The 15,214-nt window shown below is 37.4% G+C and overlaps 1 protein-coding gene across 1 annotated transcript in view; it reads right to left on the reverse strand.

Moving 5' to 3' along the window:
* Positions 1 to 591: 591 nt before the first annotated feature.
* MTMR9 (myotubularin related protein 9) overlaps positions 592 to 15,214 on the reverse strand; it is a 47,032-nt gene continuing 32,409 nt past the window's right edge. The window contains exons 9-10 of the mRNA XM_054498592.2: positions 12,541 to 12,692; positions 592 to 9,762 (exon numbers count right to left, since the gene is read on the reverse strand). Coding sequence (XP_054354567.1) covers positions 9,599 to 9,762; positions 12,541 to 12,692 — 316 coding nt within the window. The 3' untranslated portion in view covers positions 592 to 9,598. The remainder of the gene's footprint in view (positions 9,763 to 12,540; positions 12,693 to 15,214) is intronic.

Consider the following 15,214-nt stretch of genomic DNA (forward strand, 5'->3'; position numbering starts at 1 on the left):
ACTTCCCAATCTGTATATTTTTATTTCCTGTTTCTGTCTTATGCATTAGTTATAACTTCCCATACAATGTTGAAAGGAGTGGTGAGAGTGGACAGGCTTGTCTTGTTCCTGATATTAGCAGGCAAGCTTCTCACCATTAAGTATGTTAGCTGCAGAATTTTTTTAGATGTTCTTTATCAAACTGAGGAAGTTCCACTCTATTCCTAGTTTACTAAGAGTTTTAGAGTAAAGTTTTGGATTTTGTGAAATGCTTTTTCTGCATTTACTGATATGATCATGTGGTTTTTCTTCTTTAGTCTGTTGATGTTATGGATTACATTAACTGATTGGCTGAACTAAAGGCTGATTTAAATGTTAAATCAGCCTTGCATATATGGGACATCACTCTTTTTCCCATTCCGTCATTCTCTGCCTTCTGATTGAAAAGTGATTACATTTAATGTAATCACTGATAAGGACTTACTTCTGCTGTTTTATTACTTGTTTTCTGTATGTTTTGTTACTTTCTTGCCCCTCATTTTCCCCATAACAACTGTCTTTTGTGCTTAGTTTATTTATTTTTGGTAGTGATGTCTTTTGATTCCCTTCTCATTTCTTCTTGTTTTCCATAGATATTTTCCTTGTGGTTACCATAAGCATTACACATAACAACCTAAAGTTTAAACAGTCTAATCTAAACTGATTCCAAGTTAACTTTAATAGTATAGAAAAACATATGCCTATACAGCTCTGTCCCACATCCTTTGTTATTGGTGTCCCAAATCTTTATACATTGAGTGCTCAATAACAGATTTATTTTTGTGCTTTTGTCTTTTAATTCCTTAGAAAATAAAAAGTGGAGTTACAAGCCAAAATTACAATAATACTGTTTTTTTTTTTTAATGTTTGCCATTGTATTTACTTTACCAGTGTCTTAGTCCATTTTTCTGCTACTATAACAGAGTACCACCGAATGGATAATTCATAAAGAAGTTTATCTGGCTCAAGGCTCTGGAAGCTGGGAAGTCCAAGAGCATGGTGCCAGCATCTGGTGAGGGCCTTTGTTTTGCCTCATCCCTGGCAAAAGGTGGAAGGACAAGAGAGTGTGCGAGACAGAAAAGGATCAGGGCTGAATTTCAGAATCTTTTTTATCAGGAACCCACTCCCATGATAACTCACTCCCATGATAATGGCATTAATCCATACATGAGGGCAGAGCCCTTATGACCTAATCATCTCTTAAAGGTTCTACCTCTTAATACCATCACAATGGCAATTAAATTTCAACATGCATTTTAGAGGGGACATTCAAACCACAGCAACCAGAAATATTTACTTCTTCACTCAGGTTTGAGTTACTGTCTACCATCCTTTCATTTCACCTTCAAGGACTCCCTTTAGCATTTCTTGTATGGCAAATCTACTGGTAACAAGCTCCCTAACATAGATTTGTAATTGCTTTTTTATGTTTTTGTGTTTTAATTCCTATGGAAAATAAAAACTGATGTTATAAACTAAAGTTATAATAATACTGGTTTTTATATTTGCCCTAGAATTTATCTGTCGTGGAGATATTTCTTTCTTCACATGGGTTCATTACTGTCTAGTGTTCTTTCATCTCACTGAAGGACTCCCTTTAGCATTTCCTGTCAGGCATATCTCACAGTAACAAGCTCCCTAAGCTTTTTAAAAATCTAGACATGTCTTAATTTTTCTCTTATTTTTTGGAGGACAGTTTTGCTGGATATGTAATTCTCAGTTGACAGGTTATTTTCTCTCAACATTTAAAGTATATCATCCCATTGTCTTCTGGCCTCCATAAATTCTAATTAAAAATTAGTTGATAATCTCATTTAGGATCCCTTGTAATGTGATGAGTTGATTCTCTTTTGCTACTTTCAAGATTCTTTGTGATTTTTGGTAGTTTTCATATAATGTGTCTTGGTATGAATCTCTTTGAGTTTCTGGTATTAGAGGTTGTTGTAGAGGCTTCTTGGATTTCTAGACTTATGTCTTTCATCAAATCTGGGATGTTTTCATTCCCTTATTTTTAAAATACTTTTTTGCTTTTTTCTAGGACTCTCATAAACCATATGCTGGTCCACTTGATGGTATCCTACAAGTCTTTAAGTCTATTCACTATTTTTATTCTTTTTCTTTATGCTCCTCAGACTGGATAATTTCAATAATTCTATCTTCAAATTTGCTGATCCTTTCTTCTGCCTAATCAAAAACTCTACTGAAGGCTGAGCGTGGTGGCTCATGCCTGCAATCCCAGCATTTTGTTAGGCCGAGGTGGGTGGATCACGAGGTCAGGAGTTTGAGACCAGCCTGGCCAACATGGTGAAACCTCGTCTCTCCTAAAAATATAAAAATCAGCTGGGTGTGCTGGCATGCACCTGTAATCTCAGCTACTTGGGTGGCTGATGCAGGAGAATTGCTTGAACCCAGAAGGCGGATGTTGCAGTGAGCTGAGCTCATGCCACTGCACTGCAGCCTGTGCGACAGCAAGATTCTGTCTCGGAAAAAAAAAAGCAAAAAACAACAAACAAACAAAATCCTATTGAACCCTTCTAGTGAATTTTTCATCTCAGTTGTTGCACTTTTCAGCTACAAAATTTCTACCTGGTTCCTTTTTATAATTTTTATATTTTTATTGATATTCTCATTTTGTTCAAACATCATTTCTCTGATTTCATTTAGTTGTCTTTTAACTCTTTGAGCATATTTAAGACAATTGTTTAGTCTTTGTCTAGTAAGTCCAAAGTCTGGGATTCCTTAAGGATAGTTCCTTTCAATTAATTTTATTCCTGTGAATGAGCCAGATTTCTCATTTGTTTGCATGCTTTGTGATATTTTTATTATAACATCTCAATATTATAATGTGCTATGGGAGTTAGACTTTCACCCTTTCCTAGGGTTTATTATTATAATTATTGAAGGATGTAGTTGTCTATATATTCAGTTACTTTTCAATGTTAACATCAGACAAACCTAAATACAAAATAAGTGATCTGCTTTCTTTCTTTTTTTTAAGTCAGAGTCTGGCTCTGTTATCCAGGCTGGCATGCAATGGCATGATCATAGCTCACCGTATCCTGGAACTCCTGGGCTCAAGTGGTCCTCCCACTCCAGCCTCTGACTAGCAAGGACTGCAGATGAGCACCATCATGCCTGGCTAATTTTTTTATTTTTTGTAGCGACAGGGTCTTGTTATGTTTCCCATGCTGGTTTCAAACTCCTGGCCCTATATGATCCTCCCGCCTAAGCCTTCCAAGGATTAACCTATAGACACATGGAACAGAATAGAGTGCATAGAAATGAATATGTATACGGTCAAATAATCTTCAACAAGGATACCAAGACCACACAATGGGAAAAGGACAGTCTCTTCAACAAAGTGTTGGCAAAAACTGAATATCCATATGCAAAAGACTGAAATTGGGCCCTTACCTTACACGGTATACAAAAATTAATGCAGAATGTATTAAGATCTAAATGTAAGATTTTAAACTATAAAACTCCTAAGACTGCTTTTCCCTCCAACAGTGGTACTGTTTCTGGATGGACCATATCAGAAGGCACATGATGTTGATATGTCCCATTACTAATGATGTTAACTTTTCCTGAGATAAGGTGGTATCTACCAGTTCCTTTCACTATAAAGTTAGTATTTTCTCCTTTGTAACTTGTAAGTATTTTGTGGAAGGCTATTTGGAGATTATATTCTGTTCTTCACAAACTTTCAACTGCTGGTTTTGCCATTCACTGTTGGGCATTGCCTAAGTCAATGATTACGGTAATAATTTGCCAAATACTGGCTTTCTAATTCCATTTTCTTCCTACATTTAATAGCTGGCATTCTACTCTAAGAAAGAGCTTTCCTTTTACCCTCATTGAGTCATCTGTATGTATTAATACATACTAAATCAATAATATGTAGAATACATACTCCTAATTCTTGGGAGATTCCTGTGAAGTATTTAGAAGAAAGGGTCACAATGTCTGCAGCTAACTCAGATGTTTCAGCAAAATAACAGTGTCACACACACACAGACACAAACACACACACGTGGTATTAAAGCAAATGTGGAAAATTTTACCAATCATTCAATCTAGGAACAATCTAGGGAGATCAGTGTACTATTTTGCAGTCTTTTTGCAGATCTCAATTTTTTCAAAATGTAAGGTAAAAAATACATAGATTTAACTGAAACACCATCCAAACCTTCACCAATATTTGAAAAAAATTAAAATAAGCCCACAGATTTAATTTATTAGCACTTAAATATATTCAAATTTTATTACCATCGTCTATAGAAATTTAACATTAGCCATCTGTGCAACTGTCCTCTGAGGCAGAGGAACACCATACACAAATATTACAAACTAAGAACAGTACCACATTCGACAAGACTGTTTCTTGATTCAGTAAACCAAGCTTGACAAACCGGCCAACCCAAGGTGAATGATTACAGTTATAGGGTACAGGAGAAATTATCACTTAGTGAGTATTACAAACAATATTAAAATGTGACACAGACTTACAAAAGTTCTGCTTTTTTTTCCCCTAAGACTATATGTATATGTGTGTGTGTGTAGACAGGTTAACAATATGGAAACCTGTACCTTGCAGCACTCTTGGGGTTTCAGCAAAGCATACATTATAGACACATTTGCCATACAGTGCAATTTTATTGTGTAAGCCATGAATAATAGTGCACTTAAATCCAAGAGTCACATTCAAATATATCAAGAGAACAATCCAAATACCCGGCTATTGAAGAAATACACATTCTTTGTTTTTATAAACTAAGTTCTGCAAGTACAACATTTTTTTGTGTAGATGGTATTAGATCAATAAGGTTTTAAACAATGAGATTTAGGGTGTATTTTGTAGAATAATTGACCTCTCCAAAGATAACGTGCATTTAAAAAGTGAAGCAAATGTCTTGGCCAGACAAACACAGGCAGTGTTGTACAACTCAGTTTTATTACAAATCACAAATATAGTTAATCCTTAGACCTGCAGACGGTTAAAGAGAATGGCTCTAGAAGTCAGTAAACTATCAGAATTACTTTGCAGGACAATGTAGTGTTTACAGTGAGCCTCATTATCTTCCACTAAATTGGGCACAAATTACTGTTCCACAGTGTAGTTCAAGAGCTAGGACATTAAGTTTCTTAAAAAGGGTTTAGATAACACGTTCAGGCATTTTAATACTCAGTCCTAGAATTTCAGAGGGTCTCTTCTGGGACTATTGGTTTAAAGGAAGATGCTGTGGACAGTGGATTATAAAGACCAAGTGAAGGTAGAAGTAATTTTATTTAAGAAAATAAAGAAAACTGATACTATGAGAAAGTTATAGTATCAGTATATATTTTATCATCTGAGAATAAATGTAAATGGAGAAAAGAGTCATAATGATTTTTTTTTTTTTTTTTTGAGATGGAGTCTCACTCTTTCGCCCAGGCTGGAGTGCAGTGGTGCGATCTCGGCTCACTGCAAGCTCTGCCTCCTGGGTTCACACCATTCTCCTGCCTCAGCCTCCCGAGTAGCTGGGACTACAGGCGCCCGCCACCACGCCCAGCTAATTTTTTGTATTTTTAGTAGAAACGGGGTTTCACCGTGTTAGCCAGGATGGTCTCGATCTCCTGACCTCATGATCCGCACACCTCGGCCTCCCAAAGTGCTGGGATTACAGGCGTGAGCCACCGCGCCCGGCCTATAATGTTTTTAAAGATGACGGGTAACATAAAAATACTACGTGGTAATAACTTAGAATACTAGGTCTGGAGGAGGAGAACAGGCCTAGCCCATGTGAAAGTATAAGCAGTAGCTAATCTATGTGGTCTTGAGGTATAGTATAAACCTGGAAAGTTCTCTGAACCTCTTCAGTTCTGAGGGTTGCCCAATTAAAACAACGACAACAACAACAACAAAACACTTTATCAGATGTACTAAATGACTTCATTCTCTGATAAATTTCAAAGCTTCCAGAACGTAGGATCAACTATTGTAACTATTGCCCATTTTTGGTCCAGGAAATACCTTTCTGATAAAGACTGCTCATAAAACCCTTGTGTCGTTTTCATTCATTCTATCTAGAAGTGGGCAAATACCAAAACCTTTATCCCAGATTAAGGTCTGATAATAAGTGAACCTGATGACCTACTTTAGACTGACAATTCAAACAGCTATCCCTGAAACCAGACAACTACAAGGGTTATGCCTTGAAGCAGATTTTTCAAAGTGCAACTAAACATTACTCCTGTTTTTCACTTGAGGAGACTAAATTATGGTCATATCTTTTCCATGATACTGATTTTTTATTTAACATAAACCAAATACTGACGGAATCAAAGACTAAAATCCCACAAAATTTCATCCTTTAAAACAAAAAGCAATAAAATTCTACCTCTAAATCAGGCCTCAAAGTGCAAAGAAATGTTTAAAAATCCCCCATATGGGATTTGACATGAATGTCTATTATTGTCCCCCCAAGTCTTCTCAAAAATCACTTTAAAATCTTGCTCTGAGACCCTAAGTTTCCTTGGAAATAAAATACATTTATAGATTGTTTTAAACCTACTGAATTTTACTATTTCTGCTTGCTTTCTTCCCATTTAATAAATCAAAATAAAAAATTTTGACCAAATAAATATTTATTGAAAGGTCCTGCCACCAAAAAAGCTTCAGGTTTTTAAAAACATATAATCAACCAACAATGTTCTTCTGATTAAAAAAAAAAAAAAGTACTTATTTAAATCTGAGGATGCTTATATGTTCGACAGAGGATTGTTGTGATCCTTTGTATTTTAAAAATACTCTTTGCGGGCCTACTTTATGTATCTCCCATATAAAAACCAGCTTTCACTCCACATGAATAGAGAAGATGCTGAATACGCAGGAATCTGATTATCCCTCATGTGATTATTACTGGCCCCTCTGGGGCAATCTGCTTGCTCACTCATTCTGCCACCATTCTCTTCATTCAAGTGTTTAATACCACATTTATCAAAGGCAACTCTCCAACGCAATGTTTAACGAGCGTCTTCTCAGCAGTGTATCCGTGTCATTTATTCTTCTCATCCAAGAAAGCACGAACTTAACAGTACTACTAAAAATCCTCTTCAAATTATATTGATAATGGACTTATTTTTGACAGTTTTTGGATTTGGGAAAACTCTAATATTTGGATTACCAAATAACACTTTTGTAGATGCACTGATACCGAAGTTTATTTTTACAACCTGTAAACAGATCTGAAGTTTGAACAATCCCTAATTATAAATTAATACTAAAATGCAAACTTACCAAAACAGTATAGATTGTTGTCTCAGTAAGACAGAGAAAACGAAATGCGAATACCGTGCTATGACTGTACTCTGGCTCACACAGCAAATGTGCATCAGGAAGACAGGTCTACCTTGATGGCACACAATCTCTCCATGACCAGACCTAATACAAACTCCCTCGCAAGTTTCCACCCATGGAAGCCCTATGGCCGATCAACAGAAGCAGTGGGACTCACTTCTGGCTTTTTCTTTACTTAGACACAGGGTCTCGCTCTGTTGCTCAGGCTGGAGTGGACTGATGCAATCATAGCTCACTGCAGCCTCAACCTCCTAGGCTCAAGGGATCCTTCTGCCTCGGCTTCCCTAGTGGTTGGGACTATAGGCACACACCACCACACCAGGCTAATGGGAGTCACTTCTAAAGAAAACTCTCTAGATGGTTTTCCTTATACGCCTGTTAGCTGAGAAGAAAAGGCTCCTTCATACACAATCTTCAGACAAAAAGAGAAGAAAACAAAAAGGTCAGCTGTATTAACAGACATAGCAAGCAATTCTGAGGGACCACAAAAAAGTGAGGCTGTTTCCTTTTTTTTTTTTTTTTAACAAAACTAAGATGGACATTTCACACAATGCAGAGCTACGAGAACATCTCTTATGCTCCTTGCCATGGGATTTTAATGCCCCAAGGTTCATAACTACAGCAAAGAAAGTAAGTCAAAGATAAACTAAGCTTAAAGAAGGCGGCAGGCAAATTTTCCCAAAAAGACTGTGGACTGTGGGCTGCTGTGTAGCCTTTACTACAAGGCTGAGGAAGCAGAAGAAAGATGAACTGGGCAACTGGTGATGAAAAGTATTTGCCATTTTCAAAGGCTTCTCAGTGTGGCCATAGATTTTGCTAGTCGATTTTAAAAAAATTATATTTTTAGCTCAACACACAGCTCTAAAGCAGGGTTCAGTGTAGTGTGTTCTCTACCGAAATGGTTATATACAGATGGTATGGAAATGGTTTTAAAGATTACTCATAAACTATCCTTTTAAAGAAAAACTAGAATTGGTCGTATTTGTTAAAATGAGCAATGTCATCAACCAGAAGTGTAGGTGGGAAATACTGAACCACAAACATTTGGAGTTGCAGGCATAGACTAGCAGAGCATGAATAGTCATCACTGTTTCTATAACACTGAAACACTCAAATCTGTTTCTGAGGTTTAAAACACAGAGCTATATTATATTCATAAACTTCCCCCTCTACTTAAGTTATATTTGCCTAACACATAATGGACCAATCAATAGAGCCAAAACAAATTTGCAAAAGGCTCAGGTCAACATGAAAATTTTAACCTTAGTATTAGTAAACTCTTAGAATACTTACAAATTAAAAAAACACACAATAAAACACACATACACATATAAACCAGTGCAATAAGAACTTTAGACAAGGGCAGTGCATCTCTGGTTTAAGAAAACCTATTTGTAGCTTGATTATAACAAATTAACTCTATTCTAGATGATGGTTTAATTTTACAACCAGCATTTGATACACATTGTATATGTATGCTCAAAACCTGAAAACCAATTCACCAGTAACAATTCTCAATCAGTAACAAATTCCTACTTTAATTCTATATTGCACATACTTTTAGTGTCTACGTTAAAATAAATTTAACTCTTCCTAATGTAAATATCGGAGGACCATACCTGTTGCCCTCGTAGAAATAATTTACCTTGAATAACAGATTTTCCTTTCTTGACAAACAAGACAGAATAGATTTCAGCTTCGTTAGTCCAAAACTATTTTAAAGAAAATGGCTATTTTATGTGGCAAAGACACTGGAAATGGCTTGTTAAACACAAAATCCTTGGTTTATCCATTGTTGCCATTTTGAAAAACATTTCTATGGTCAGAGTGTTTAAAAGTCTGACCCTTTTTTTAAACCACCAAACAGTCCCTAGAGAGATTAGCTGTGTCCTTGACTGCTCTAGAATGCTGTTTGGAGAGTGGACACAGAGAAAAAGCTTTGGATAAAATGGCATGAAACACAAATGGCATTAAATAGGTCATCTATTTCACGTAAAAATAAAATGACTAGCACCTCCTTCCGGCTCCCAAAGTGACAGGCCCTAACAGGCCACATGAAACATGGTTTATGATAGTAAGTTTCATTATTCATACAGTATTAAGAAATCCATTACATTAGAGGGGTCCCACATCTAAAGCCCTCACTTCAAGGCTACCGTGTAAAAGTGAACTGAAGGGCACAAGGAGAGAACGGCGGACACAGGCCCAGGAAGGTCCTTGCGAAGGGTGCGAGGAGACCTTTCAGGGACTCTCCTGCATCCCGTCCTCTGTTTCCAGTTCTGCCAACTGCCTTCTAAGGATATTGACTTTTGCTTGTAATTCTTTATTATATTCAATGATGTTAACCATTTCTTCATATGCTTCATCCAAATACTTAGAGGATCTATTCCAACGTAGGAAAATACCTATTGAATCCAGGAATGAAAAACAGAAGGAAGAAAGGTATATACAATGGATTAAAATTACATTTGTGGATAAGATGTAATTTACGTATTATACATTCTTTTTTCTTTTGTTGCCACAACTCACATCTGTGTTTTATTATACTCTAAAATATACAGGAATCTTGAGGTACTGAAAAGGATGCAATTGAATACAATATTTGAAAAGTCACTACTTGTATGTACATGCTCATTGATTCTTCAGAAATATCCCACAAAATTATCAAATAGATCCAAATACCATTTTATGATATATTCAGGAAAACAAGATGATAATTTACAATGTCACAAACTTTCCAATTTCACAATATAAATCATTTATTTTTATAATTATAGAATATTGCTCAGACATGTAAGATCCCTTAAATGTGTGAAGCCATTTTCACCTGAAAAGTGACAGCTACAGTAAAAGCAGAACCACATATGTTGTTATTTGAAAGCCTGAACTGTAGCACACGTGCTCACACGCCTCTCTCCCTGTTACTTGAGAGGCAATCTTTCAATTCTGCAGGCAATTGCTTCTTTCCCCAAATAATAATAATTATCCTTTTATTATGAACCAAAAGGAAGTATTTTCTCCTCTCCATAGCCCTGTGTTAACTGTATCATACCAAAATAATGCCTTACAGATATTCAAGTAAGGAGGCATGAAAATCTTCCAGGCTGCACCATGTCAGTGGATGGCAAGTTCACAAACGTTTTATGATTCATTAAAACACTCTCTACAAACCAAACTGCCATGGGTCCTAATGAGCCCTTCTGTGCAGGTCCCAACGTCAGGCTGTATCAGAAAGGGAAAGCAGAACCACAGCGTAAAGCCTGACCCACCCATGTTGATTTTTCTAATTCAGGAATTACTAAATATTAATGGTTAGCTGTGATGTAAATGTAAACAGCAGAGAGACATTTTAAGGCCGAAGAGCAGTCTCATTCAATATAGATGCCTACCATAGGATTTTACCTAATAGAGAGCTTCTTTTTCTCCCAGCTCTAGGTTGAGGAGCATGAAACACACACTGAAACTCTGGCATGGCAGGACTTAATCCACAGAACAAGCATTTCATCCCATCGCTTATCTCTAAGCTCCACAAGGAGGTTTGGTACAAAGCAATTAAATCATCCTTCAGGCCACCCAGCTCCCAATGTGGGTTTTCTCCCAAACAGCTATGCTCATTTCAGCTATTAAATGTGACAGTGGCTTTTAGGTACATTGTCCCAGAAGTCCTAAACAGGAAGAATACTGTAACCTCTCATTTAAGAGATCACAAACCCTGTACTGACTGTGACAACAATCACGAAAGTAAGCAAAGAGAAGTTCTGAGCAGTCACCAACCCTTCACAAATCAAAGCACTAAAGCTCACATCCAGAACCTCAAGACCATCTAAGACCATTTCCCCACAATGCTAACTAGGGGACACTTCAATAGATAAGATTAGAAGCATGAACTGAGGTGGAAGGAAGCCACTAATGGCAGATAAGCCAAGAGGAACTAGACGTGACAGCTGACATCCAGAGAAGAGACAGAAACTGACTTGGTCTCAGACTGAGAAGGCAAAGCAATCTGAGACCCGTTTCCACAAAGGGCAAATAGTTTTCCACACATGAATTGCCTTTGAGAGTATAACATACTAGAATACGGCATTACAACTGGCATTAATGGTAATTCGGTTTAATTTACCAAACAGCTACCATTCTTGTATGTATACTTTATGCTATTAAACATAAACATGAATAAATATGTGCTTATTATCTTCAAAATAACTTTAAAAATTAAATGGTATTTTAGAGTCTTTGTTTAATGAAAAACTACATAGTTTAGATAGATTTTGGTTATTTTTATCTTTTTGAGAAAGTCTCATTGTGTCACCCTGGCTAGAGTGCAGTAGCATCATCTCCGCTCACTGCAACCTCTGCCTCCCAGATTCAACTGATTCTCCTGCCTCAGCCTCCTGAGTAGCTGGGACTACAGACCCGCACCACCAAATTGGCCTGGCTAATTTTTATATTTTCAGTAGAGATGGGGTTTCACCATGTTGGCCAGCCTCATCTTGAACTTCTGACCTCAAGTGATCCACTCACCTGAGCCTCCCAATGTGCTGGGATTACAGGAGTGAGCCACCACACCTGGCCAGATTTTGGTTATGTTTTAATTAATAAGCTTCAATACTTAAGGGGATAAGCTTCAATAGCTGGAAAAATCAGTGTATATAAAAAATCTACTTTAGAATAGATTTAAAAATTAAGCATATAGTCCCATAAGAACAATGAAATATCTGTGTTACTGCACTGATGGTATTTTGTGCCCATTTATAAAAACTTACTGGAATCCCCAGCCACGTAACTCTTTAATACCATTTAATACAAGAACCTATCCTAATGACTGCTTCATTAAGGGATAGAAACTCTCCCTGAGGAGCTTACAATTTATTCATGTCCCAACTACCTACCAACTCCCTTAAGCAAAGAGTAATGTACTTTCTTATCTAGAAAAAATATCCAACATAAACAGCAATGTAAAGAAACACTGTTAATTTCTCAATGGGAACTGAAAAAAAAAAAAAAAGTGCGGCTAGATAACTGATTTGAAAGAGAGAAACATGCCCACACTAAGAATGACAATTCACACAGGTCTGAGGGCCATGTCCAGCTCACTGTCTTCATACATCACCAACAGCACACACTCACAGGCAGCCGCATGCACACCTGACCGTTAAGAAGTTTGCAAAGGATGCGTGGTTTACCTTCCCACAGCGGAAGACTCTGCGGAGCAACTGAAGGCCAGATGACAAGGTTGTTGGCTTCAAAGAGGGGATTGGTGAATTTACTCAGCTCACTGGGCTGATTGACCCAGGACCACAAAGACATTGTCTTCTGCTGTAGCTTCAACTTACATCTGGTCAAGAAAGAACACTGCCATTAAAGTAATTAATTTATAACAACCATTACTGAGCTCTCCTCTTCCTAGGACAATTTCTTCTCAGTATGAAAGAAGATAGAATACAAGACTTTCAGTAGAGAAACAACATGTTGAAAAATAAACAGATTTGTCAAAAAGCTCAATCGGCATTAGAGCTCTCAAAAACAACAAAACAAAGAGTATTTTACAGGCTTCCAAGAAGCTGGCAGGAGGATAAAAACAGAATCTGGTCACGTCGGGTTTGGTGTTAAACCTTAACCCAGAGAACGTTACTGTACACAAAAGTTCTTTGTTATATTTGGGATTCTATTTTAATTAAAAATAGCTAAGTATAAAAAAACTTTCTAACCTTTTTGTTTCTGAGAAGCCTATAATATAAACACAAAAATTATACACTTTTTGACATTTATGTCTTATTTATTTTTCTAGTTTCTGTAAGAAAGGGCTTGTTGTGCAGAAACAACCAGGATAGCTTACAAATATGAATGCCTGGAAAGACCCCCAGGGTCTTCGTTATTTACACTGTTTGATAACCACTTTCTAATTTTTTTTTTAATTTTAAATTTTAATTTTTCCGTAAGTTATTGGGGAACAGGTGGTATTTGGTTACATGAGTAAGTTCTGTAGTGGCGATTTGTGAGATTCTGGTGCATCCATCACCCGAGCAGTATACACTGAACCCTATTTATAGTCTTTTATCTCTTGTCCCCCTTCTGTCCCTCCCCCAAGTCCCCAAAGTCCACTGTATCCTTTTTATGCTCATATTAATATTTAAAATGGAGGCTGAGTCAAATCTCAAACAAAACTTAAAATTTTTTAGAGACTTAGCTTTTAGGGAAAATAAATTACATGTACATAAAATACACATTGTCAAAGATGAAATATCAATGTGAATCTTGACGTAAATACATATTTAATCTATATCCACATACAATGAACAGGCTTCATAATAATTCTAAAACCCTGGAACACTCTTTATCACATAATAAACTGTTAGAGAAGGATAATAGTCAATCGCCACATTTTAGAAAAAAATACATTTTAACACAGATTGAAAGATAGTCTGTGGTAAACCTTACATCAACCAAAAAGATAATACATTCAATTCTCATAAGACTCGGTTTAAGCTGAAATTTTATTATAAAATCAGTTTGTCTCTGAAACCACGATTATTTATGAGCTACGTGCAACTTAGTGCATTCTTTTTGAGCTAGCAATAAAAATAATCCACATAATCACAGAGCCTCTGTGGCACTGGACTTTAACTGCTGGGATAGCATGTCCTACGCTATGTTCCCGGGAACCAGGGATGACAAGGACAGGACATTATTGCATCCACTGCCTCCAGCCCTGTGCCCCCTGCCCATGGCCGGCCAACCACTGAACTTGTTCTGGCTGAGCCTGACACCACTTCAGAATCCTTCCCACTCAGCATTGCTGGCAGGCTCTACCAACTGGGAAACAGAATGGGAATCTATTTTGATCCCTTCTTGGAAGCTAGTCCTGAGGATGTTAACAGGTATAACACCAAAAAAAAAATCATCATCAAACACATTTCTTAAATGTTGAATTAAAGTTATATACACTGCTTTACTGAAGGGTGTCTTAAAGCCTTTAATGATTATGTGTTTGTGACCCTCTAAGTGGGGAGGATATTATGCCACATTCGCCAAACTTCCTTGGCTATAGAAATTGCCAATCCCTCCTGTCCCTCCCTGCCAGAGTACAGTCCAGGGCTAAGCAACACATGCTTTAGAAAATGGTGGCTGCCAGCAATGAGGCAACGAAGCCTGGTGATTGTATCCTAAAGAGATTACCAGGCAACCTTCCTGAAAGATCATTCTGATGCAAATCTTCTAAATGAACCTATACACTTGATGGTGCCTGGGCTGTGAGGTGAGCTTGTCACTCTGGGCCTGAGGACAGTTTCTAGGTGTAACAAAGTCTAGAGCAGGAGGAGGAAGACCTGTAATCTAGGCCAGGGATCCCCAAACCCCAGGCGATGGACCAGTAAGGGTCTGTGCCCTGTTAGGAACTGGCCACACAGCAGGGGGTGAGTGGCAGGTGAGCGTGTACTGCCACCTCCTGTCAGATCATCAGCAGCATTAGATTCTCATAGAAGCGCAAACCCTACTGTGAGCTGCACATGCGGGGGATCTAGGGTGTGCCTTTATGAGAATTCTCCTTATGAGAATCTAATGCCTGATGATCTGAGATGGAACAGTTTCACCCCAAAACCATCACCAATCCCACTGCCACCCAATCCACAGAAAAGTTGTTTTCCACGAAACTGGTCCCTGGGGCCAAAATGGTTGGGGATCGCTGCTCTAGGCCACACTTTTGATGACCAACTGGCTGTATGTCCTGAGAAAAGTCACTTAACTTCTCTGGATCTTACTTTCTTAATAAAATTAGAGGGAAAAGCTGAATTATAAATTAAGGCTTTTTCCACATGAAAGATACTATGATCCTATGTAAAGAAATTAACATTTAGCATG

The sequence above is a fragment of the Pongo pygmaeus genome, chromosome 7 (genome assembly GCF_028885625.2).
Source record: "Pongo pygmaeus isolate AG05252 chromosome 7, NHGRI_mPonPyg2-v2.0_pri, whole genome shotgun sequence".
In the NCBI taxonomy this organism is placed as follows: Eukaryota; Metazoa; Chordata; class Mammalia; order Primates; family Hominidae; genus Pongo; species Pongo pygmaeus.